Source organism: Anolis carolinensis, chromosome 5 (genome assembly GCF_035594765.1).
Source record: "Anolis carolinensis isolate JA03-04 chromosome 5, rAnoCar3.1.pri, whole genome shotgun sequence".
NCBI lineage: Eukaryota > Metazoa > Chordata > Lepidosauria > Squamata > Dactyloidae > Anolis > Anolis carolinensis.
In genome coordinates, this window is record NC_085845.1 from 135,837,164 (window position 1) to 135,864,080 (window position 26,917).

The window sequence follows — 26,917 nt, forward strand, 5'->3', positions numbered from 1 at the left end:
AGCTTTAAAGAAGAATTATGCACCTTTCCCCCCTATGTTAACTGAGAATAATGGAGATTAAGTAGCAAGCCACTTTCAGTTCCCAAGTTGTTTTATAGAAGTCTGCATATAAAGACAACTGAAAATGTACATCCTAGTTCATTTCAAAGGAGTCCCCGGTGGTGCAGTGGGTTAAACCCTGATGGTTGGGTTGCTGATCTGATGGTTACTGGTTCAAATCCAACTCAGGGAGAGCATTGATGAGCTTCCTCTGTCAGTTCCAGCTTCATGCAGAGACATGAGAGAAGCCTCCCACAAAGATGGTAAAAACATCAAAACATCCAGGCGTCCCCCAGGCAACGTCCTTGCAGATGGCCAATTCTCTCACACCAGAAGTGACTTGCAGTTTCTCAAGTCGCTCCTGACACGAAAAAAAATTCAAAGGAAAAGTAAGGATGCAACTACACTGACCATTTATTTCAGCTTGGAGTCAGCTTCAAAGTGTGGTGGATATATAACAACATATGCCATGAAAGTGCACCTCTGCGTGCTCTAAATCCTTTAAACCAAGATAAAGAAAGTTGAGGGATACCCCAAAAGCTCATCAGTGTGCTCTAAGTGTAAAAAAGTGTAAAAAAGTAACTTCACAGAATGCAAATCATTATGTGGACACCCAGAATGCTCCTTTGATGTGTGAAAACATATTCCATCAAATGAAGTTTTTAAAAACCCCAAACTTCAGTATCCATAGCTATGGATAGTTGTGAATGCTGCAGATCTGAGAACCAGTTTGGGGCCACCCTCTGTGGTTGTGTAATCACCATCCAAGCCTCAAGCCTGTTCCATAAATGTCAACCTAATAATCCACACTGTGAACCTGGTTTCTGCTATTCCACTTCAGAACCTACCTAAGTGATCAATATAGATGAGAGCTAAAGGCCCATCTCCACTGCCATATAATGCAGTTTGAAACTGCCTTATATGGCTGTGCAGCAGAGGCCTTAGTCTCACTCTTAGTTTCCCTTCCTTTTCTCATAGGGGCCACTTTCTTATATGGTTATTTTTAAAATAATAACTGTTCAACTTATACCTGCATTCCACTTGTGTTGCTCAATAAAAAATCTCAGATGTTTTGTAATTTAAAACCTCTATTCAGTTAAGAGGGTTAATTCAAGCATATCAGAATTAATATTGTTAGAGGTATTCTCTTTTAAAATCCCCAGTTTATTCTATTGCTGTCATCCATTCCAAGGGTTTATTTTCTCCAGAGCCCATTTTTTAGTAAAAGACTAATTGAAAACATGTGAAATCTCAATAAAGAATAGTATCTTTGTATATGTATAGAAATGTCTTTTCCAAACCCCCATTCCATTGAAATCAATTGAAGTTCATGCACACGTTTAAATGATTTGTCTCACTAATATTCACTGAAATTAGACTGTTTTTGTCTGGATTTGCTTTATGATGTATGACTTATTCTTCCAATTTGGGGTGTTTTCACTATGCAGATTTATTCACTGAAGTAAACCTAAGTTCTTATTTAGTGTGCTAGATGAGCATGTCACTGTGTATTTAATCACAAAGCAAAAACATAATTTCACATGAGAGAAAACTATTGGATTGAAAACCTCATTAGATTTGTTCAGCTACATTAACAGTAGTTTGAAGCTTTGAGTACCATTGGCTATCTATTAAAAGGAGCCTAGTACTGGCATTTTAGAAAGGAAAGGTTATTAAAACAGGCATGCCATTTGTCTTAAATATTCAGCTCAATTAACCAGTCAAGTACAACATCTTTACATTTTGGAATATTTCTTTTTCAATAAGGGGATATCTTGCAGTGTGAAACAAATGAAACTTACCAACAGGTGTACATATGAGGATTATCCAGAAAGTAGATTACGTTTTGGAATTAAAAATGAACAAAGTATAGGAGAAAACATTTACCATATGCAGTTGAAAGCCATACCCAAATACCACTTCTCAACACAATCGCCATTCAAATCTAGGCACTTATCATATCGATGAATGAGCTTGTCAACTCCTTCCCCACAAAACCCCACGCTCGTCCTGGATCGCTCTTCTAAGGTTTTGTAAATGCTTGCAAATGATGTCGGCAAGGAAGGTTATGGTAACCGTTTTTTGGGACAAGAAAAGTGTGCTTCTTATGGACTTCCTGGAACGAGGCACGACGTGTGGGTTTCAGCACATAGTGTAGGTTTATGGAGACCTATGTAAACCAGTAATTCTATGCAAAGGTGATTCCACCAATGGGAAGGGAGCATCAATGTTTTACCAAGAGATTGGTGGAGAAAGAAGGTCAGTTGTGTTTGCAAGTAAGGGTGCAAACCCACCACAAGTGTGAGCACAAGTGATGGAACATATTTGCTCTCCTAGATATTGTGGGACTGAAACTCCCATCAGAAAGTGCTGGCTATGGCTAAAGAGTGATGCAGGTAAAATGAAATACACAAATTAAGGAGGTAACCTCTGAAATGAACTTCCACCCAGGACGTTCAGGACAATTTGTGTTGTGCTAAACTTTGGGATTGGACAGACAATTAACTTACTTTACATCCTTCCAACGGCAAATCCGGATGTTACATCCACAGATATGTGTTTGCCCTGCCTAATAGTGTGACTTTAGTATTTGCTGCCACACTGAAAGGGAGAATGCATTATTATCATGCAAACAGCAGAGTAATGTAACCCACAGATCCCAAGGAAATTAATAAATGGGACTGTCTGGAATAAATTACCCCTCGGATTATCCACTTGAAGCTAATTGCAGGTCAGAAAGTAATTAGACAGACTAGAGTATGTGAACCCGCCTTTCAGTTGGGACGTTAGCCTTGCCACCAGTACATAACTAGTGCTAATGTGTGTGTAAATAAATATATATTTTTTGTTCTAATAGAATAGTGTCTGTGCCCCCTCTGCAGGATGCATTCCGTACACCAGCTTGTACAGTACCCTGCTGGGCACATGATAAACCACCTGGTTTTGTGTAGTTTACTTGGAGCTGCAAAGGCAGAGTAATATTCAAGCCCTTGCTGTGTGAGAAATGGGCCAGAGAAAAGATGGATTTGGTTTAGTTTAATGACACATTGCCATCTGTTACATTTGTCCAAGCAATGTAATTCATTGTGGTTAGTAAAGTACTTGCAGATCAAAGATGTATGCTTATGTGTCTTCGCGTTATCTGTTGATTTATGGTGACCCCATTGATTTCATAAGGTTTATTAGGTAAATAATACTCTGAGGTGAATAGCATAATCTCTAAAGCAGGGGTCCTCAAACATTTTAAGTGGAGGGCCGGATCACGGTCCGTCAGACTGTTGTGGGGTCGGACTATGATGAAATAGTCCAAAATTAGGATTGTTGTTGTGAGTCTTCAAGTCGTTTCAGACATAGGTCAACCCTAAGTCTAAAGTTTAGGACAAGGGCTAGGTAAATGACCTTGGAGGGCCACATCCAGCCCACGGGCCTTAGTATGGGGACTCCTGCTCTATAGCATTGGCAGCCTCCCATTCCAGTACTAACCAGGGCTGACCTTTTGGGATCTGGTGCTTTTAGAGTACTGAGGCCACAATTAATTCTAAACACAGCATAGAATATTTCATAAATCTGCTAGGGAAACTCTGTAGCAACATGAGCACAACCAACAATGTTGAACACATTAAAATAACTTAACATTAGGACTTCTACAAACATTTTTTTTTACATTTGTAGCTCAAGGAACTCAAGGAAGAATACTGGGGACTATTTCTGCTTCCCATACCAATCCAGTCTGAGCTAGATTAGATGGAGGACTCCCACAACCATAGTGTGCTTTGGAGAGCAGTTATTCAAACTTAATTTGATTAACTTTAAACTTGATTATTTTAAATGTATTATATAATACCACTTAATGTGTAGGTTTGGGGTGCCTATAGCGTGTCACACTAATACACTACTTCACTATATTTCTAACTACAGCAGAGTCTCACTTATCCAAAATGTGCTTATCCAACGTTCTGGATTAGCCAACGCATTTTTGTAGTCAATGTTTTCAATACATCGCGATATTTTGGTGCTAAATTAGTAAATACAGTAATTACTACGTAGCACTACTGCCTATTGAACTACTTTTTCTGTCAAATTTGTTGTATAACATGATGTTTTGGTGCTTAATTTGTAAAATCATAACCTAATTTGGTGTTTAATAGGCTTCTCCTTAATCTCTCCTTATTATCCAACATATTCGCTTATCCAACGTTCTGCTGGCCCGTTTATGTTGGATAAGTGAGACTCTACTGTATATCATATTTCACTGTGTGTTTCTATCCAGTTTGCAACAATAAAAGTATTATACCTAGGGCTCCTTGACACTACAGAATTTCAGTACCATTATTGCACTTTAATTGACATGATTCCAACCTGTGGAGGTTTGGAATTTGTAGTTTTGGGAGGCACTGGAATATTCTGATGGGGAATTCTACATGCCTCCCTTCTAAATTCAAACTCAGGATTCCATAGTATAGAACAATGGCAGTTAAACTGGAATAATAGCACTACAATTCGATAGTGGGAATGAGCCCCTAGATTTCTGTCTATTTTTGTTGGTATTGTATAGTTGTGTTTTTGTAATAGTCTATTGTTGTGTTTTATATTGCTATTGTTTTTATTCGGGCTTGGCCCCATGTAAGCCGCCCTGAGTCCCCTTTGGGGAGATAGAGGCGGGGTATAAAAATAAAGTTATTATTATTATTATTATTATTATTATTATTATTATTATATTATTATTATTATTAATAGATTTACTTTAAGTCAGTTCAACTTCTGTATAAAATTAACGACAATGATTCCTCATAAAAGGTTGGATTTGAAATACACTGTATAAATAAAGCAACAATGCAATACAGTAGCAGCTGATTGCGTTCATGTCATCTGGTAGTGACTTTGCTTTGGGCTTTGGCCCAAACTTTAAATAGGTTATCTGCATATAGGTTCCACACTTTGCATAAACTAAAGCAGAGGTCCTCAGACTTTTTAAGCAGAAGGCTGGTTCACGGTCCTTCAGACAGTTGGGGGCAGGGGCAATTATAGTTTTTTTTTTTAAAAAAATGAACAAATTCATATGCACACTGCATAGATCTTATTTGTAGCGCAAACAAATGTGAAAGAACTATACAATATTTAAAATGAAGAACAATTTTAACCAACCTAAACTTACCAGTATTGCAATAGGAAGTGTGGGCCTGTTTTTGGATAATGAGATAGTCAAGTTAATAAGGATTGTTGTTGTTGTGTGCCTTCAAAGTCATTTCAGACTTAGGGCAACCCTAAGAGCCCTTCCACACTGCCCCTTTATCCCAAGAAATCTGTTTATCCCAGGTTATCTGGCATTGGGAACTCATATATTTCAGTTTAAAGCAGATAATCTGGGATAAGATCCTGGCATAAAGGAGCAGTGTGGAAGAGCCCTAAGCTTAAAGTTTGCAGGAGGGAGTAAATGACCTTGGAGGACCACATCTGGCCCACAGGCCTTAGTTTGGGGATTCCCAAGCTAAAGAAGATCACAGTGGGCTAGCGCAGCGAGTTAAACCACCAGCTATAGAAGATCCTGCCGACCTGGGTTGGGGTGAGTTCCCGCCGTCAGCCCAGCTTCTGCTTATTTAGCAGTTTAAAAACAACTATCAAAAGTCAGATGCCAATAAGAGAGCAAAACAGAGTTTATTAAAGCAAATGTCCAAAAATAGCTCAACAAAGTCCCAGTCCAGTCTTCAGTAACACACACAGGAAACCCAATGGCACCCAGCAACACCTTGCTACACGCAAGATATAATGGCCAAACAACCCCAATATATCCAGGTCTCCCTGGGCTTCCAAACTATCCACACCCAAAGAGCAGGTGTCGCAACTTCTTAATCTGAATCAGAACTCCACACAGCCAATGCTCTTGGGTCAGGTGTTCCGAATTCCTCATCAGAGTCCCAATCATCCTGCCCATGCCCAACTCTATCCACATCTGTGGACCCCCTCTCACTCCTCCAAGCAGACCAAATGGGATCTGCTTCTGAAGACACCCAAGCTTCCCCAGCATCAGCAGCATCCATGGGCCCCGATTCTTCCCCAAGCATCTCCGGTGCTGGTGCCCGTGCCCAGTCCGTGCCCGGTTCCTCCGTTAATACCTGTTCCCCAGCATCCATTTCCTCTTCCAGATCCCCATCTGAATCCTCCTCAGAAGACTCCCCATCAGTCTCCCTGACCCTCTTCCTAAACAAATCCTCCAACGAGCCCTCATCGCGAGGGTTTTTCCTTCCTCTCCTGATCTCCACTATCATCCACAGTCTCCGAAGGCGCATTCACAACAACAACAATGTAAGTAGATTAGTAGGTACCACTTTGGTAAGGAGGTAAAAGACATCCTGAAAAACATGCTGGTGAAAATCCAACTAAGAAAGGTGTCCATGGATGACAGGCTCCTAGCCCTGCGGAAAATAAAACAACAGCATCTCCCCCATGGCTTAGTCAAGCACAGCTGGATGCTAGAGATGAAAAGAGGGAAGCCTTGCCTCTTTTATGTAATGTCTGTCTGTGTCAATTGTATAACACAGACAGGGCTGGGCTTTAGAACAGCTGGTAAATCACCAGCAGTAATAAGATCTACCAACCGAAAGGTGGCCCGTTCAAAGCTTGATCAGGGTGAGCACCTGACTGTCAAGCCCTGCTCACTGTTTACCTAAGCAGTTCAAAACAGCAAGAGGGGTAAGTAGAGAAATTTGGTACCACTAATTTAGCAGGGGAGGTATTTTATGAAATCATAAAATGCCAGTGACCAAAAAGAAGGAGGAGGTCCTGATGGCTCTTCATCATAGAGAATGGAGCAACATCAACTCCCTGTGGCTGAATCCGAGCAAAACCTCCAAGGCATCCAAGCTGAACTTCAAACACAATATACCTCGTTTCTGTCTGTTCTGTTCTGTCCTGTCTGTCCAAACGGCATTGAACGTTTGCTGTGTATGTGTACTGTGATCTGCCCTGAGTCCCCTTGGGGAGATAGGGCAGAATATAAATAAAGTGTTGTCATCATCATCATCATCATCATCATCATCATCATCACAGCATTGAATGTTTGCCATATACGTACGAAGTGTGTTAAAGCACTGAGCTGCTGAACTTGCAGACCAAAAGGTCCCAGGTTCAAACCCTGTTAGCTGTTAGCTCCAGCTTCTGCCAACCTAGCAGTTCGAAAACATACAAATGTGAGTAGATCAATAGGTACCACTCTGGCGAGAAGGTAACAGTGCTCCATGCAGTCATGCCGGCCACATGACCTTGGAGGTGTCTACAGACAACACCGGCTCTTCAGCTTAGAAATGGAGATGAGCACCAACCCCCAGAGTCAGACATGACTGGACTTAACATCAGGGGAAACCTTTACCTTTACTAATCCACTCTGAGTCCCCTCAGGGAGATAGTGCAGAATATAAATAAAGTATATTATATTATTATATTAAAACTGGAGGAGTTGAAGCTACTAGGTGTCCCTGACTCAATAGTATATATACTGTAGATATTCACTCTAATGAATCTTCCACTGGATGCAAAATCTAACTAAATACACACTTATCAGAAGACTTATTGTGAATGTCCTGTAGTTCTGGCAGTCAAAAAAGCTAATTTTTCATTACATTTTGCTACTGCTGGATTTGATCTGCTCCATTTCAACTAGCTAGGTCTGGCTCGGTTAAGAACAAATTTAAATAACTATTTTATTAACTTTCCACTGAAGATGAATGAATGATGAAGATCTTATGTCCAGTGATAGGGCATGAGTTATAGATTTGAAGATCAGATCATAAGCAATTTAAAGCAAATGCCTCATAAACAGCACCAGTGCTAATTATCTATTGACTTATCATGATGGTGCTCAAACAGCTATTAGCTAAAAGGAAACAGATGGTTCTTTGATTTAACTTTAAGAAATGATGCTAATGAATCAGTGTGCTAGAAAATGATCACGGAGCCTGGAAGCTTTAAATGATTTCTGTATGGATAGAAGACAAAATTGCCAATGCAAATTCTGCTGGTACAGACAGAGTTTCCCTTATCCAAAATGCTTGCAACCACAATTTCAGATTTTGTTTTTGTATTTTGGAATATCTGTATTTTCATATTTTAAGTACATACTTGTATACTTATATGGGGCCCAAATTTAAACGTGAAATTTGCTATAGAGGCAGTACCCGAGTTACAAAGATCCGACTTACAAATGACTCATGTGACCTCATCACATTGAAGTTTTTACCCATCCTAGGATGCATCTAGCACAGTTCAGGGACAGAGCCTACCACCAAATGACGTAGAGCTCCTTCTTGCGACACTCCTTTCCAGAATTGTCTGGGATGCATCCTAAGAAGCAAGAAAAACATTGGAAGCTTCCTGTGTTCTTGTTGCCAGCAATGGGGGGAGCACAGGAGGAAGCCATTCAGCAATGCTTTCCCCCATGTGATGGGGAAGGCGGCAATGTGGGGCACGGGGTGAAATATTCCCCTGTTGCCCGCCAGATTTGCCACACTGTCTGGTGAATCCCCCTGATGTCGCCCATATTAAGCCACTTAATGTGATGATGTCCCTAGTTAAGAACAGGGGTGAGACAACAGAAAGTGAGAGAAATCTACCCCTTGGAAGGGAAAATCACTCTTGAAAGAGTTATGGGGAAAAGGTGTCTCCACGGAAGCTTTCTCACCATTCCTTGTTTCAATTCTCACATGGACACAAAGTGATGTGAAATCTCCTGAACAGGGGCACAGACAGTGGTATAAACCCTTCCCTATGTTATCCAAAGCTATCTATGCTTTCTGGGGCTGGTGTCCAGATGCACTCCCAGATCTTTCCGGGAAAACACCCGGACACACTAACACCCTCCCCAACCCCTCCCCCCAAAACCCCTTTTAAAACTAAAATAATTTACCCAGCCTCCATTATATAACAACTAGTGGAGTCTTGAAGAAGGTTGTCATTTCTAACATAATGGTTGCCAGAGTGGTCCAGCATTTCTGTGTTCTCAAATAATATTCTGTGTCCTGGGTAGGTCATCATGCGCTCTCCTATAGCTGACTTCTCTGGTTGAATTAGTTTGCAGTGCGTTTCATGTTCTTTGATTCGTACACGGCCGCTGCATTTGGTGGTCTCTATGTAGACTTGTCTACAGCTGCACTTGTCCACAACCATTATGTCAGACTGGACAGAGAAGTCATTGAAATCCACAAGCTATGTTGGGGGGGGGGGGGGGAGTAGCAGGGGAATGCAGCATGCCAGCTTTGCTCCTCCAGATAATAATTCCAATCCATCCAATCCAAATTTTTCTTCAGTCCAAAAACATCTAACATTTCACTAACGTAAACATTCAGTTGAGAGAAAAGTGAGAGGCAAAGGAAGTCAACCACAACAAATATAAGAATTCAATTTATGAACCATTTTGACTGTCTCATTTTCTTCAGTTCTAGAAATGTGAAGGTTGAAGGAAATTTTATATGTGGAGGCCAATGCTCTCATTTTTCCCTTCCCATAGATCAGTGGTTCCCAACCTTTGGTCCTCCAGGTGTTTTGGACTTCAATCCCACAATTCCTAACAGCTGGTAAGCTGGTTGGGAGTTGAGGTCCAAAACAACTAAGAGAACCAAAGTGTAAGGATTTCTCTTTAACTGCTGCAGTTACATCCTGGTGGTTTTAATTTGGTGAGGCAGTAGAGCTATGTAGCAGGAAATTGCCTCTCCTTAAACATCAAAGATCTCTCTGAAACTGCTAAGCCCAAGATTCCAGAGGATGTTGCCAATACAGTTAGAGGGGAATCATAGTGCAATAACTGCATTCTGGGAAAGGTATCTTGATTGAAAATACACTTCAATGTTGTTCTGTACTTTTGAGAAGTCAGAGTCCAATAGTACCTTAAAGGAAAGTGTTCAAAAACATTGAGTCAGAAAAAAATCAACACATTAATCTGTCTCATCCACAGTTCTGCTGCTATTTGAGGACATTAGCAATTAAGGTTCTTAGTTCAGGGTCATGAAATTGCAATCATTTTGCCTTATCAGTAATACAGATAGTGCCTTGTCATCCTTGTCAATTGACTTATATGAGAGAGCTGTAAAAGTCAATTGCGTTAATATCTCCGAGGGACAGAAACAACAGAATACAATATTTTTGCACGTTTTAAAAAAGCATGAAAAGGTCAGGGAAATGAAGATAGCTAGAGGAGAAGAAGGATGGAGCAAGAGAACTAAAATGTCCTGGCATTACACTAAAGGACAGTGTGTAGTCACTTGTTAAAATAGAAAATCAGCCAAAAGTCTTAAATTCAGAATGTATCACAGAGATAACCAACTGCACAGTGAACAGAGGCAGGAGCAATACACTAAAAATTCAGTATGATTATTGTACTTTAGTCATTTGGTCAAGATTTTAAAAATATTATTAGCACCTGTATTGATTTATCTGAAATACTCATCTCACATATTACAACACATTCAATATTCTCATATAAACAAGCAAAATTCAACATTAAGGCTGTCTAGTGGAGATCCATTAAAATCAATTAGACTTAAGTCCCATTAGTTTCAGTGGCTATCTCAAACTAGGACTAACCTTTCCAAAACATGTGTTTTATATAACAAAATGAATACCAGCCATATCATGTTAATTAGTCAATTTGTTTTGTGTCTGAACTGTAAAGGAACTCTCTGAAGTGCTGAATCCTATTCTTAAAATAAGTTCAATAGTTCAGCTAGTTCTTTCAACATTTGACTTAACATGTGAAGAGGATTCACCATCCCACTAGCATAGAAGTCACCAGATACCACAATCACTATTGTTATTCGGTATTATACATTAATTTTGAGTTCTGTTATTGATGTTTTAAAAGGTGCTTTTAGGATGTTTTTAAAGATGTTTTAAAGATGTTTTTAAATTGTTGATTTTAGCCTGTTCTTGTAAGCTGCCCCGAGCCCTAGGGGAATGGCGGCATATAAGTCTGAATAATAAATAAATAAATAAATACATTCGATTGGCAGTGTAGAAGAGGCCTGTGATTTGACCCACTCAGGCAAATAAACTCAATGGGTGAGCTTAGATAATCAACTTTCTCAGGCATCTACTTCACTGCCACATAATCCAGTTCAAAACAGATAATCTGGATTTTATATGGCAGTGTAGAGAAGGGGCCTGACTCTTATCAACTGAATTGGCTCCACTAATACATTTGGATAAGGGTTTTGAAATATTGTGTTCTGGACTACAGTTCCTACCCTTTTCCCTTGAAAATAAGACATCCCCAGAAAATAAGACCTAGTAGAGATTTTGCTGAATTGCTAAATATAAGGCCTCCCCTGAAAGTAAGACCTAGCAAAGTTTTTGTTTGGAAGCATGCCCGCCAAACAGAACATCAGAGCATGCAGGATTGGTAAATGTATGTACCATAGATTGCTGTACATGAAAATAATGGTAGTAACAAGAAATTCTTGATAGGATTCACAGTTTGTCTGGTTATGTTGGTTTGTATGATATCTACTGTACAGTATATAATAAATGTTCATTTTTTTTTGTTCAACAATACAAGTGAATTCTTCATGGAAAAATAAAACATCCCCTGAAGATAAGACCTAGCACATCTTTGGGAGCAAAAATTAATATAAGATGCTGTCTTATTTTCGGGGAAACACGGTACAATATTTCAACCATTAGCCACAATGACTGCAAAATTCTGGGAGCTGTGGAGTTGAAAAGTGTAACATTTCTATTTTTCCATTTGAGGGCATGAAATTGATTATTTTCTGTTGGATCATTCATTCAGTCACGTGAATAACTTCAGCACTTGATATTTCAGTTATGATGTAATGAATATTGAACTATGACTCATTACAAAGGCCCATGGATTCACCATGCATCATGGCAAATCCATGGCTCCCGGTGGGGGGCGTGGAAAATCAGTCACTCCACATTCTGTGACTTACTGTGACCTCCATTCCATGTGGTCCCCATTCCACATTGCCAAGGTGGCAAAATATGCCACTTGTTCTCCCCTTTCTGGATGGAGCCCACCTTGAAGTACACATGAGCTGTGTAATGGGCTCTGTCCTGAAAGGGGAGAACAAGCAACATACAACAGACCAAGTAACTCGTCTGATGAGGTCGTAGCTTGTAAGTTGATAATATTGCATATTGTCAGAGAGGGCTGTGATCAGATGTAAAATTCTAAGATTTTATTTTCATGTAACAAGAATAAACTGGTTGCAAAACAGCCAATTTGATGCACAAAGAAATGTTAATATTTCCAAAACATTGAGAAAATGGGCAACACTCAAAACATTTTAGTTTAGCTTGTTGATGATCATTACTGGGTTGTTTATGTAATGCAATTGCATGTCAAGTTCTTTTTGAGGATAACAGAGTTTATTTTCCATAACAGAGGCTACAAAAGGCTGCAATCAAAGACTATCAAAGTATAAAAAGCAATCACCTTTCTGTAATTATCCACTTCATAATTAACAGCTCTTTGTACTTGCTGCAGGAACTTCTTAAGACTTCACCGTCTTTGGTTTTACCAGCTGTTGACTGCCATACAATTAATCACCTATCAGACTACCTCCAGGAATCTCTGAACTGGACTGTAGTCCATGTGGATGGTCTTGATTTACCACATCTGACAGTGAACGTGTCCAGACCAAATATATTTGTGATAAACCTACACCAAACCAAGAGGTATGACATGTCCTAATGCTTAAAACACATATGTACATACAAAATATATTTGTGATAGACCTTGCAAAATCTTTAAACGTCAGACCATGCAGAATAGTTATACAAATTGAATAGGAAGAGTTGAAAGTAATCATAGACAACACTTGTCTTGTATATTCTATTGACTCATTCTCGAATGCATTGTACTTCTCAGTATTGCCGTGGTGTGCCTTTAAGTTGTTTTCAAGTTATGCTGACCCCATCTTAGTACCACTCCAAAACTACCCATGTAAAGTTTTATTGTTTTCATTGTAAGGAAAGTGATGGCATCAGAGAGAAGAGGAGTATTCTATGAGATGTAGTTCAAAACATACCTCTGTACTCCAAACAATTACACTCCTTTCTCCACAAATTGATTCATTATGCTTTGGGAATCATGGGTCTATTGAGTTATGGACTATGAATGTCTCAAACATAATTTTACAGGGTTTAGAAAGTTACTTTTAAAATATAGTGGTATGCTGGAACTATTCAAAAGTAACAATGACACGATTCTTTTTAAAACTATAATCTCAAGATGTACTCTATACAAGACAGCCTCCATGATAAAAGAATGTGCACACGAATACAGTTCATTTACATTAGTTTTGTCAGTGCATATAGGAACATGGTTGAAAGCATGAATGAGCTAAAACTGCTTGTTTAAAATCCATTGTACAAAATTAAAAAATACAAAAATATCACTGAGGAGCAATGATGTGATCCATGATCCCTTAATTTAAAGCTGTCTCAATATATCCCTTCCTTTTTCCTCAACTCTAACCTGAGCAGGAACCTGGCACATTTAAATCTCCCTTTAACCAAATGTCAACCTCAAAAAAAGAAAATTTAACTCTTAAGCTCTCCTCAATGTAGAATATCAGTAAAAAAACATCTAATAATAAACTTGGGCCAGGGTTTATCTTGCTAATACTCAAGATGCTACTATGTTCACATCCCTGTAGAAGCTTCACATGATTCTCAGCAGCCCTGTGACTGGTATCATCCATCTGACTAGTATTACTATGACTCATTACATGATAAAACTATGGGTTTTTAAAAAATCCCAGTGTCCTGACAACAACCATAGTATGCTATGAGAAGGTCCATTGTTCCTTTCTGCCTCACATTTTCTGGAGAAGTATAAGGAGGTATCAGATTCAGGGCCCTTCCACACAGCCCTATATCCCAGAATATCGTGGCAGAATATCCCACAATATCTGCTTTAACTGGGTTATCTGAGTTCAAAGCAAATAATGTGGGATTTTCTGCCTTCATATTCTGGAATATAGGGCTGTGTGGAAAGGCCCCAAGTCTCCTTTTTATTCACTGACATCAACACCAAATGTCACTAGACCTTGTAGTTAATTTCTGGACGTCAGGCATTATGAGAAATTGTGGAAAACAGAAACTGATCTAATATAGACATTTTTGCTTTCCTACATTACTTTTGCAATGCAATCTATCATTGTAGGCAGTATTATACATGTTGTCAGAAGTCTTACAAGGTAAGATTATTCAACAGAGGGATAAATTATTGAGTGTGACAGGATATGTTTATCTGTCTTATTCAATAATTGCTAGTTCTGCTGTCAGTTTAACGATTGCTGAATTCGTTTCTAACCAGGTTTCCTTTGGCATAAAATTGCATGAAAAAAATATTTGATTGCCTAGGAAATTGTTTTAAAAAATAAATGGTAATTCTAAAAGCCTGACAAGATCTAATACACTAATCTTCCTCCTCCTCCATATGATAATAGCAGCCGGGCTGTGGCGCAGCTGGCTAGTAACCAGATGCAATAAATCACTACTGACCGAGAGGTCATGAGTTCGAAGCCTGGGTTGGGTTAAGCCCCCAATCATTAAATAGCCCAGCTTGCTGTTGACCTATGCAGCCCTGAAAAACAGTTGCATCTGTCAAGTAGGGAAATTTAGGTACGCTTTAGGGAGGCTAATTTAACTAATTTAGAACACCATAAAACTGCCAGCAAAACATGAGGAAAGGAATGAGGAAGTACAGCCCTAGTGCACAGTGAAGCAACAGCTCCCCCTGTGGCCGGAATCATGAAGCTGGAAATATGTTAAATGCCTCTGTGTCTGTCTATACTGTATGTTGTTTGTCTGTTGGCATTGAAGGTTTGCCATGTATGTGTTCATTGTAATTCGCCCCGAGTCCCCTTCGGGGTGAGAAGGGCGGAAATACTGTAAATAATAAAATAATAATAATAAAAGGGTTAACTATCCTTCTCCATGACATGGTCCCAGTAATAAAATAATAATAATAAAAGGGTTAACTATCCTTCTCCATGACATAGTCCCAGTCTGGAGACTGGGACTATGTCATGGAGAAGGATAGTTAACCCTTTTCTTCCTTTCTGCTTTCCTGTTTCCATTTTGCACTCACCAGTTTATAATCCCTGATCGAGGGTGCAAAATTAATATAGTTTGACACACTTAACTTCCACATCCATTCGACTTTTCAGCCAATTCTTTTTTCCGACAGTGGTCAAATCCCTAATCCATCAGATAAGTGGAGACTTTCTGTAATAGTGCTTGTGGCACAAACATGGCTTATTTTTTTTAAAGAGTGCATGTGTGGTGAGGGTTTGATACACAATATCAGCATTTGACTGTCTTCATGAGTATGGATAATGCAGTTTTGAAATGGGACTATCCAAAACAATTGACTAGTGTGACTTGTCTTCTGTTAGTACTATTGTGCTTATATTAAAGGAGTGATATCATGGCATATCAGCAATGAGTCCTCAGAATTTTTTAAACTAAACTATACTTTATCTGTCAACACTACACTCTTTCAAACAACAACAAAACCCAAACATGTTGTATCTTTTCTGTTTTCTCAGATAGTTATATTTGTTTCATCTCTCCTAAAATTATACAACAGTGTTTTCCTTTTAAGTGAAATAATTCAATTTTTATATGCAAGAATAATTATGTTAGCATTCAAAGTGTTCCTATTTCCCTCATCTTCTTCATGTAGGACAAATGAACTCTCCCTTCAAAAAGAGCTCATGGAAAATGGTAAGTTAATGCATAAGGAATACAGAACTGCCTCAGTAAAGTATTCAGAAAAATGATTTCATGTATAGCACATGCTCTTGTATAAGATTCCTCTGTAAGTCTGCATCTGCGCTGCTGTGAAAATGCTGCTGCCATGCCATCATATATTGGAGAGCCATCATATATTGGAGGCTAAGGAGCCCCCAGTGGCACAGCGGGTTAAACTGCTGAGCTGCTGAACTTGCTGACCCAAAGGTTGGCAGTTTGAATCTGGGGAGCGGGGTGAGCTCTTGCTGTTATCCCTAGCTTCTGCCAACCTAGCAGTTTGAAAACATGCAAATGTGAGTAGATCGATAGGTACCCTCCAGTGGCACTCCATGCAATCATGCTGGCCACATGATCTTGGAGGTGTCAACGGACAACGCCTGCTCTTCGGCTTAGAAATGGGCACCAGCCCCTAGAGTCGGACACAACTAGACTTAATATCAGAGGAAAACCTTTGTCTTCACCTATTCCTCTGAACAATGTGAATACATAACATTCCGAATGTGCCTTGGTCAAACTCTGGTTATTCTCCAAAGTGCATTAAGGTGGCAGTATCCCACCTATCCAAGAATTTCTCAGTAGCTATTCTTGATGGAATGCCTATATTACAAAGCTCCTTATGAAACTTAGAGCATTTCTTCCTGGTTAATGTCTGAGCTGTTGTTTACATCACGTGATGTAGAGCCTAAGCTCCTCAGGGCAAAGTAGATGTCTTAATCTGTTTGTGTAAATTGTCATGCACACTATGCCACAAAGAATATTTAAATATTAATAAGCGCAGACAACTTTGAAGTCTAGTCTGTTATACCTTGCTAAATATCTCCGCTCTCCTGGGTGAAGTTAAAGACATTAAACTATTCTTAATCATTTCTGTTTACAGACCAAATAATTGGAAGTTTTGCCAGAGCTTTGCAGCAAGAAGGAATTCAGGCTTCTTTCATTTATACAGCAAGAAGACCTTCAAGAGTGAGTAGTTTCATAGTTTAGAACCATGATATGCACATATGGCATATAGTGGATTTCTGGTGGATATTGTGCTTGATTTCCCACACTACACAATAATTTATTTAGTTGATTTTAATCAAATAATAATGATGTGTTCATGCTACATTCTGTGTTATAGGAAATAGGATAAGAGTGAGTGCTTAAGAACAGTGGAAGGAAGGGATTAAGGCTCCAGGTGTATTCATTAAAATTTGAATATATTATTCACAAAAGTGGACACTGAAATCAGTCATTAATGTTATTAATAAAGACAATGGCAAGGGTCCCATGTTTCTGGGCTAAAGGTTATTGTTTATTCATTCAACCATTTCTGACTCTTCGTGACCTCATGGACCAGCCCCCAACCAAAGCTCCCTGTCAGCCATCACCACCCCCAGCTCCTTCAAGGTCAAGCCAGTCACTTCAAGAATACCATCCATCCATCTTGCTCTTGTTTGGACCCTCTTCCCTTTTCCTTCTGTTTTCCACAGTATCATTATCTTCTCCAAGATATCCTGTTTTCTCATTATGTGGCCAAAGTATTTCATCTTTGCCTTTAATATCCTTCCCTCCAGTGAACAGTCAGGCTTTATTTCCTGGAGGATGGATTGGTTTGATCTTCTTGCGGTCCAAGACACTCTCAAAATTTTCCTCCAACACCACAGTTGAAACGCATTTATTTTCCTTCACTCGGCCTTTCTTACAGTCCAGCTCTCATATCCATAGGTTACGACGGGGAATACCATTGATTTAACTATGTGGATCTTCATTGCCAGTGTGATGTCTCTACTCTTAACTATTTTATCAAGATTGATCATTACTTTCCTCCCAAGAAGTAAACATCTTCTGATTTCCTGGCTGCAGTCTGTGTCTGTAGTAATCTTAGTGGGCTAAGAGACCCACTAGACCTGAGCAGTTGAGAGCACACTCATAAAATCACCACCTTGGAAAGTCAGATGATATCCACTAAGCAGATGTCAAACTTGTAAGGCTAAAAGAACAGCAACTTGCTGAGGAACATAAGTTCAAGAAAGAGGTGAGAGCTGAAACCTTGAACATATAACCATGCTTTAGCCTCATTCCACAGAGGGCACACTGGTAAAGATCTGAGATAAGTAGTGTGGCCAAGAAACCAAGAACATACATAAATGGGGTCTTAACCTCAACACTAATATGCATGAGAAAAAGGAAACTTCTACCAAGACTGACTCTGCTCCCTTTAGAAATTTAATAGCTTTAAATGCCCAGTAATTTCATTTAGAGTATACAGATCATTTTACACACTTCCTTCTCTAGGAGTATAACTGTCTTATTTACAAAACAGGAAAGTCCCTATGTTATAAGTATGGTATGATATTTTGAAGGATGCTTCACCCTTTAGTTGTCAGACAATGTCACAGGACGTTGGTGTTGCTGGAGGTGCAGTTTTTGTACTATATTTCTAATTTTTCTTAAAGAAAATGTTTCTGTTCTCCCAGATTATGTGATGACAATACCTGGCCTCTACAATGATGTTTTAATTCTCTCTGGATGAAGCTTTCATTTTTTTCTTTGTTTTAAATCTGCAATATAGTGGAGGATGAAACTTGTGTGGTTCATTGCTTGTGGTTCAAATTAGGTTCCTTGGCTATTGCTCCTTCTCATTTCTATGTATGTGGTGTGTGTATGTATATGATTGGAATCAGGGATGTTAAACTGAAGACCTGACCATACAGTTCTCATAACATGCAAACCCAATAGATTTAGGGGCAAACAAAGACACTGAGGAATGACGATTGACCAACCTGATTTTAGTCATCTTAACTTCATTTTGGCACTCCATAGTACTGCTAGAACATCTACCCAGCAACACATATAAACTGAGATGATTTTCTTCCTGCCAACATTGTTTACTAGCTAGCTTTCACAGTCATACACAGAAATTGGAAATACTATGGCACGGATGATTCTATGACATGGATGGTATTTAATGATATATGTTTACATTTGGGGATCTTGTCCAATTCCTTGATAGTTGCCCCTCCAAGTCTCAGTCCTATTCTAATTTCTTAACTAGTATCCATTTTGATTAATGACAGACTCGACATCATCAGACGGGGTGTAATTGGTAACTTGCATCAGTTCGCCTTTCCTTTCACCACAGAGCCCGCCAGCTTCCATCCCATGACGCACTGCGGACTTGTGTGGTAAAGGGAAGGTGAAGTGGTGCATACCATCACAACGGCAATATGGGGAGGTTTCCTGTGTTGCCTTGGATCAATGGGGAGAAGCCAGATAGTGACCGCTTACCCCCATAGGATAGACATGCTGGTAGTTGGCCGATGTGGGGCATGGGATGACAGGTTCCACATGCCCCATGATGGGCACTGCCAGAATCGCCACAATCCATGGCAATTCCATCTGCATGTGTGAAGAGGTCCTCTAGAGTCTAGGTTTACATGGTCTTTAACTATTTTGATGTTGTTTTGATGAACTTTTAAATTACGTAAATAATCTGTAGTCATTATTTTAAATTAATTTAAAAATCTCTGCTTTCTCATTTTCCTTAACTTTCTTAATTTGGTTCAATAATTGTTCCAACTCTGTTCTTTTCTGCAAGTAACATAATGTCCTTTGTATCTCTTTAATTATTGGTTTTCTATTCCCAGTTTTCACAACTATTGCCTCTGAGTCTAATCCTTCTTTTCATAATGTAATATTTTTGATACTATTTTTATGTAATAATATTCTTAATATTCTTATAGTACAAAATCTGATGTTACCTTCTGTTTTGTTGCTGTTAGTTACCTTTGTTATAGTCATAATAAAAAGTGGGCTATAAATATGGTATTTTTTTTTTAAAAAAAGACAAAGCATACGAAGTTGACAAAAGGATACTTTCCTTTCCTCCACTTCTTATTGGCCTCCTCTTTGAGCACTGCTTTACATTCAATAATTATTTTTTAACTTATAGTAGCAGGCAAATTATTTCCCAGTTAGGTCAACTGGATTCTCACATGGAACACAAAGACAAGTTTGAAGAACTGCTTCAAACTGGTTGAAGCTAGCTGAACATTAGTCTAGTCTAGGGAAAATGAATAAAAGTCTGACAATATATCACATCAAATGGAGCATAGACTGATGTTAGAAATCTTTTCTTATTCATCCCTTAGGAAAGCATTATATTTGGATTAATAATAAGAAGCACTCAGTTCTGTTCTTGAATGATTTCCTAAACACAGATGTTGTGTCTCTTTTACTTAAACAGAACATTCATTTTCATACAGTGATAAAATAGAATTTATATCTGTTATGTTAACATCTTGCCGGAAAGTTTATAGCCCACAGTGGCATACACTTATGCCACTGTAAAACTTCTGACATTTTATGCAAGCTGGAAAGATTTCACAGGAGAACAAGAAAGATTAGCAAAATGAAATGCTAATTTCTTCTGAAAGAAAAGAAGATGCATTTCAACTCCTTTTGTCATTCACCTGTCATAAACATTGTCTACCTTGCTCAATTTCAGGTTGAAAAGAAAGATGTTGAGGAGCTCTATTCAGCAGACTGTTCTTTAAAGGAACAGAATAGGCGTCAAACTATTAAGGTGTGAGTCTTCCCCTTACATTACCATACATTTGTCCCCTGCATCTGAATAAATATCAAAATACATAGGTAGGGAAGTGTATATGTGGTATAGTGGTAAGAATATTGGATACAACTCTCATGTCCAGGGTTCAATTCCCAGCTTGGCCATGAAACTCACTGAGTGTCGTTGGGTAAGTCACATGTTCTTGGCCTCAAAAACTCCATAAATCAGGAACAACTTAAAAGCACACAACAACAAGGGAAGTTGAAATGTTATCTATTCAGATTTTTAAAAATCAAATATTTTTGTAATTATACAAATCGTTTCTTTTTTGCAATACCTATACAGATAGATGAGTGCTCAGAAAAAACAGACTTTTAAATCCTGTCCACTTGTATATTTTAGTCATATTGTGGACTGAGTCCATTCACACTTAATTTAGGGGAAAGATAGCTGCAGAGGATGAGCACAATCCAGCTTTGATTCATTGCTTCCTCCAGAATCACATTCTGCGACCTTCTCACATTAGGCTGAGGATTCGCCATGCATTATGGTGAATCCATGGGGAGCCTAGCAGAAGGTGCGGAGAACCCATTTCTCCACGCCCCACATTGCATGACTTACCCGACCCCCACCCCATGAGAGGAAGTGTCGCCATCCCCCATTGCTCTCACTTCTTCCCACTTCCTCTGCTCTTTTGCCTCGGAGCCCAGCTGGAAGTTGGTGTGCATTGTAGGAAAGGAAGAGAAGAAGTGGCATAGGACGGGTAATTCAGTCCATCTGATGAGGTCGTATGTTTCTTAGTTGGTTTTTTTGTCATTCCAAAAGGCAGCAGAGCAGGAGAGAGAAAGGCCCATTTATGGTGGCACTGGGTAAAGAGGTCCTGCATTGCATCCTGGCATAAATGTTTAATGTTCATCTTTAGAGAGCTGTTTCTGTTATCTATTTTAAAATTATTTTTAATATATAGTGACCCCCTGATGACTCTATCACAGTTTCGTCTTAACAACATTTCTTCATAGGAAGTTTTCTCCTGCCTTCCTTTGATACAGAGACCCTCTAGATTATCAGCTTTGAACTGGATTATATGGCAGTGTAGACTCATATAATCCAGTTCAAAGCAGATAGTGTGGATTATCTGCTTTGATAATCTGAATTATATGGCAGTGTAGAAGGGGCCTGAGAAGGCTGATAGTCTAAGGTCACTCATTGAGTTTATTTGCCTGAATGAGTCAAACCCTGGTCTTTCAGGCCCCATCTACATTGTCATATAAAATCCAGATTATATGTTTTGACCTGGATTATATGGTAGTGTAGACTCATATAATCCAATTCAAAGTGGTTAATATGGATTATTTGCTTTGATAATCTGGATTCTATAGCAGACTAGAAGGGGCCTCAGAGTTGTATTCCAGAGATCAAACTGGTACTCCATGATGGATCTAAGGCCCCATCTACACTGCCATATAAAATCTAGATTATCTGCTTGAACTGGATTATATGGCAGTGTAGACACATTTAGTCTGGTTCAAAAGAGAAAATGTGGATTATCTGCTTTGATAATCTGAATTATATGGCAGTATAGAAGGGTCCTTAGACCCCTTCTACACTGCCATATAAAATCCAGATTATCTTCTTTGAACTGGATTACGTGATAGTGTAAACTCTTATAGTCAAATTCAAAGCAGATAATCTGGATTATATGGCAATGTAGAAGAGGCCTTAATCTCTAGAACAGGTCTACACCAATTATTATGTAAATGTTCCAGATGGTTCTGTGAAAACAAACTGTTCTTCTTTTATGGGATTTCTATACTCTTGTCTTTCTGTCTCATCTCAAAGCTGAGGGTAAAACCTGTTTCTCTCTTCCAAGAGTAGTACAAAATTCTGCTTTCAAGAAAATCTAGGACCCTTTCACATAGCTATATAATCCAGAATATCAAGGCAGAAAATCCCACAATATCTGCTTTCAACTGGGTTATCTGAGTCCATACTGCCATATATTCCAGTTCAAAGCAGATACAGTAATGTGGGGTTTTATTCAGCTGTGTGAAAGGGGCCATAGAAAGGCTCACTCATAAGTGTGGCGAGAAGACATGCTCTAACTGGAGAAAGTTGTGTTTGTTTATTGCGATGATTCTTATTTTCTGCAGCTTCGAATGTTTAAAATAATACAGTATGCATGAGCCTCGGTGCTAGGCAGAGAGACCTTCTCATGATTTATTGCCTGCTGTGCTTAAAGAGAGCCATGAATGTGCAAAAAATGCATTGCCTCAAAGTTTCATTCCCCTTTGTGAAAAGCCAAAGCAACCATTCCAGTCTCAACAAGTTAAGCTGAATCCTATATTGAAAAAAACCCAAAAAATCAGAGCCTGTGGTGTACTTGTATATGCAGCCACTGCCACAATTTTCCCTACTTTCGTCTTGTGAATAGCCTCTAATCTAAAGCACTGCAGCATCCACTTGGCTCACTGATCCATACATACTGTACTGCTGAGATTTCATTTACTTGTGACTAATATTGTCTCCTTTTATGGATGTGCACTCTCACCTAAATGCTGATCTTTATACATTGCCAAGCTATGCATGTTCTTACACACAACTGTATTTTTAAGAAAATAATAAAAATAAATCCATTATCTTCCATACAAGCCAAATGTAGAATGAGGTTTTCAGCCTGTCTTGATAGTTTTCAAACCATACATAAGTTGTGAAGCTAGATATTGATCTTTAATTATGATTTTTTTTTCATATTTCAACTTCTTTTTAAAGTTAGGTGTATTGATTTTAAGGACAGAAAGGCCGGGTTGACAGGGAGGGAAAACACAAACTTGCACACTATGTTCTTTGGCTGAGGATTGGCAAAGGAAGTGACAGGTGCCTAAAATATGTCTTCACTTTCTCATTCAGTCAATGTGCTCAAGAATGGAGTTGTCTTTTTAAAAAATCTTCCCCATTTGAATTCTCACCTTTTTCATTTCCAAAGCTGCTCTTGGCAAGTTATGGTTTTGTTAAGATGTTTATTAAGTAGCTGGATTTTAATAGTTTTATAGTGAAATGTTTGAGAATAGCATGCTCCCAACAAAATTTAATGTGAGCTTTGAAATACGTATCTGGTTATTTATTCATTCACTTGTCTGACTGTAGTTTGAAATCATTTAGTGGGGTCAAAAGTCTGAAAATGCAAAATAATGTTCAATTTTTTGCATTCATTTCGAATCCTAGTTTCACTTCTATTCCTTGTTCACTAATTGTGATGATCCATGGGCCTTGTAGTCCTGCTCAGGACATTGTAATTCCTGATGAAGATGAAAACTTGGGTTTTTTACCTTCCCAGTCTGAACTGGATTCCTCTCAGCCAGATCTTTCCCAGGCAGATCTGGGAACCTTGCACCTGCAAGAAAGTTGTCTCCCAGAAGTATGTCAAACAAGCCCAGAGCCTACTTCTCCCGTGTTCTTGCGCCGGGAGTTTTGTAAACAACAGAGAAGTTTGGATTCAGCTTCGCGCAGGAGTGCGAGGATTGCAGCTAAGAATGTAGCCAATTAAGACTGCTTCTCGTGAGAATCTTTAAGGAGTTTAACATCTGGTCTCAGAGTTTAGCTTTCGTTTCTGATTCCCAGAGAACTGCTTCGGTGGGAAAGTTAGACTCTATATAGATGTTTTACCCGCGTAGTAACTTCGCGGAGTCAATTCGTCAGCCTACGGAGCGGGTTGTGTCTGGACAGCGCGCTCCGATTCAAGCCTCGCTCTCGCTCAAGCCTTGCCTTGCTATCCAGCCTTCGCCTTGCTTCCCAGCCTTTGTTTACCTACGGACTTTGCCTTGTTTCCCAGGACCAATCCTTGCCTTGTTCCACGGATTTTACCAAGTTATTCCACGGACCTTGTTCTTGTTCCTAGTTACCTTGTTCCACGTTTTAAGCCTTGTTTCAAGTATCAAGTTATTTTCTAGCCTTGCTCAAGTTTATGGACTAAAGGACCTTGTCATCTCCCCTCACTTTGCTTGGCAAAGTGAGTGTTTCGGTTATTGGATTACAACTTTGGACCTTAATATTTCATATTGGACATTATTTCCTTGGACTAATTTTGACCTTTCCTGAAAGGTCTGCTTCTGGACTATCTTTTACATTTGCTTTTACTAACTTTATATATTTCCTTAATAAAGATATTAGATAGAATCTGGCCTCTGCGTATGGTTATTGGTGCTCTGTAGTCTGGGTCGTGACAGTTTGACTCCGCCACCCTAAGCACCAATTAACCTCGGCCAGAATGTCTACCGGAACCGTGCCCGGTGGGCAGCCACTGAGCTACACCATCAGCAAGGACGAAGTGGATCGCATCCGCGACAGACTCAACGCCCAGGATGGAGAAATAAAGGGCTTGCGGGAGCGCGGAATCCGCCTCCCGGCCATGGCGTTGCCTACCAAGTTTACTGGAGAAGCTTCTAAGGTTCATGTTTTCCGTCGCCAATGTCAAGCTTATCTAGAGGCCCGTGATGCCGAGTTTCCCCAAGAAGACATCAAAGTGGCATGGGTTTACAGTCTTCTAGACGGGCCAGCGGCCAGCTGGGCGACGGCACTGTTCGACCAAGCCTCTCCACACCTAAGATCAGCGCAACACTTCTTGGACCACCTCAAGGAGACTTGGGGAATCGAGGACAATTTGGAGGCAGCCGGTCACAAACTCCGTCGCCTTTTCCAAGGAGACAGACCTATGTCTCAGTATATAGCCGAGTTCCGAGTGCTGGCCCACAACACCGGCTGGAACGATGTAGCCCTCAGAGGACAATTCCGGGAGGGTCTCAACATTGAAATGCTGGAAGAAATCTCCAAGGTGGATCCTCCCCAGACCCTCGAGGCACTCATTGATCAATGTTTACGGGCTGAAGTCATGATTGCCAACAGGAAACAGTGGGTTCGAGGCCAGGGCAGTAGAGCCGGGGCAAAACCCCCCGCTCCCGCCAGCGTTCAGCCACGTCCAGTGTGGAGACCCCCACCGCCAACCCCATACCCCAGAGGAGGCGAGGAGGTGCCGATGCAGTTGGGCAATGTGCGTCCCAGACTAGATGCCGCCGAGAAGGCCCGTCGTCAACGCTTAAACCTCTGTTGGTACTGCGGGAACGGGGGCCACTTCGCCAGAGAGTGCCCAGCCAAAGGGAAGCCTGCCGCCCGTCTTGCGGCGGCGTCCTCCACGGAGACGAAGGCGTCTGAGCCGACTGGCACACAGCCGGCGGGGGAAGCCAACGACCGGGTGTAGAGAGGCTCGCCAACCCGGTCAAAAAATCCATTCAAGAGCCGCCAACCGGGGTCCTGTTCCTTCTCGTGGTCACATTATGGTCAGCAAAAAGGGGACCCGTCATGATCCACGCCATGATAGACTCTGGAGCTACCAACAATTTCATTGATAGAGAGTATGCCGACTCTCTGGGATTACAATATCATGATTTCAAGAATGCCCGTGTGGTGCAAGCCATAGACGGCCGCCCCCTCAAGACGGGGCCCGTAAGTCAGTGGTCGGAACCCACCAGGATGTGGATAAGGGAACATATGGAAGAGATTTCCTTCTTTGTTACCGAGGTCCCCCATTTCCCTGTGATTTTGGGAATTCCATGGCTGACTCTCCACGACCCTAACATTTCCTGGTCCAACAGAGAACTGCAGTTTGCTTCACCGTACTGCCAAAACCATTGCCTCGTAGCCAAGGTCTGCCATGCCACAGACACCGAGCCCATCATCACCTTGCCAAAGAAGTACTCCGAGTATTGGGATGTATTCAATGAGAAAGAAGCCGAAAAATTACCCCCACATAGACCTTATGACTGTGCCATTGACTTGGTGGAGGGGGCCTCGATCCCGCGAGGGCATCTCTACTCCCTGACTGAACCAGAGCAAGAAGCTCTCAGGGAATTCCTAGAGACAAACCTTCGCAAGGGATTCATCAGACCCTCTCAATCCCCAGCCGCCTCCCCAGTGATGTTTGTGAAGAAGAAGTCAGGGGAACTACGCTTGGTGGTGGACTACAGAGCATTGAACAATATCACCAAGCGGAACAGCTATCCCCTGCCCTTAATCTCGGATCTACTGGACCGGCTTCGAGGAGCCAAGGTTTACACCAAGCTGGATCTTCGGGGGGCTTACAACTTAGTTCGCATCAGGGAAGGGGACGAGTGGAAGACCGCCTTCCAGACCAAATTCGGATTATTCGAGTCCCGGGTTATGAATTTCGGTTTATGCGGAGCTCCCGCAACGTTCCAGCATTTTGTCAATGACATTTTTCAGGACTATCTAGACAGGTTCTTGATAATCTACCTGGACGATTTTTTGGTGTTTTCTAGATCACAATCAGAACATGAGAACCACGTCAAAATGGTGTTACAACGATTGCGGGATCATGGACTTTATGCCAAGCTGGAAAAATGCGCCTTTGATCTACAAGAGGTAGATTTCCTTGGTTACCGCATCTCGCCTCTAGGGCTTTCCATGGATCCAGCCAAGGTTTCAGCAGTATTGGAATGGCGGGCGCCAACTAACAAGAAAGAGGTGCAGCGTTTCTTGGGGTTC

At 40.3% G+C, this 26,917-nt stretch overlaps 1 protein-coding gene across 1 annotated transcript in view; it reads left to right on the top strand.

The window, feature by feature from the left end:
* LOC100552267 (V-type proton ATPase subunit S1) overlaps positions 1–26,917 on the top strand; it is an 89,309-nt gene that overhangs the window by 26,084 nt on the left and 36,308 nt on the right. Inside the window, exons 4-6 of the mRNA XM_062982736.1 lie at positions 12,428–12,723; positions 15,743–15,783; positions 16,688–16,773. Coding sequence (XP_062838806.1) covers positions 12,428–12,723; positions 15,743–15,783; positions 16,688–16,773 — 423 coding nt within the window. The remainder of the gene's footprint in view (positions 1–12,427; positions 12,724–15,742; positions 15,784–16,687; positions 16,774–26,917) is intronic.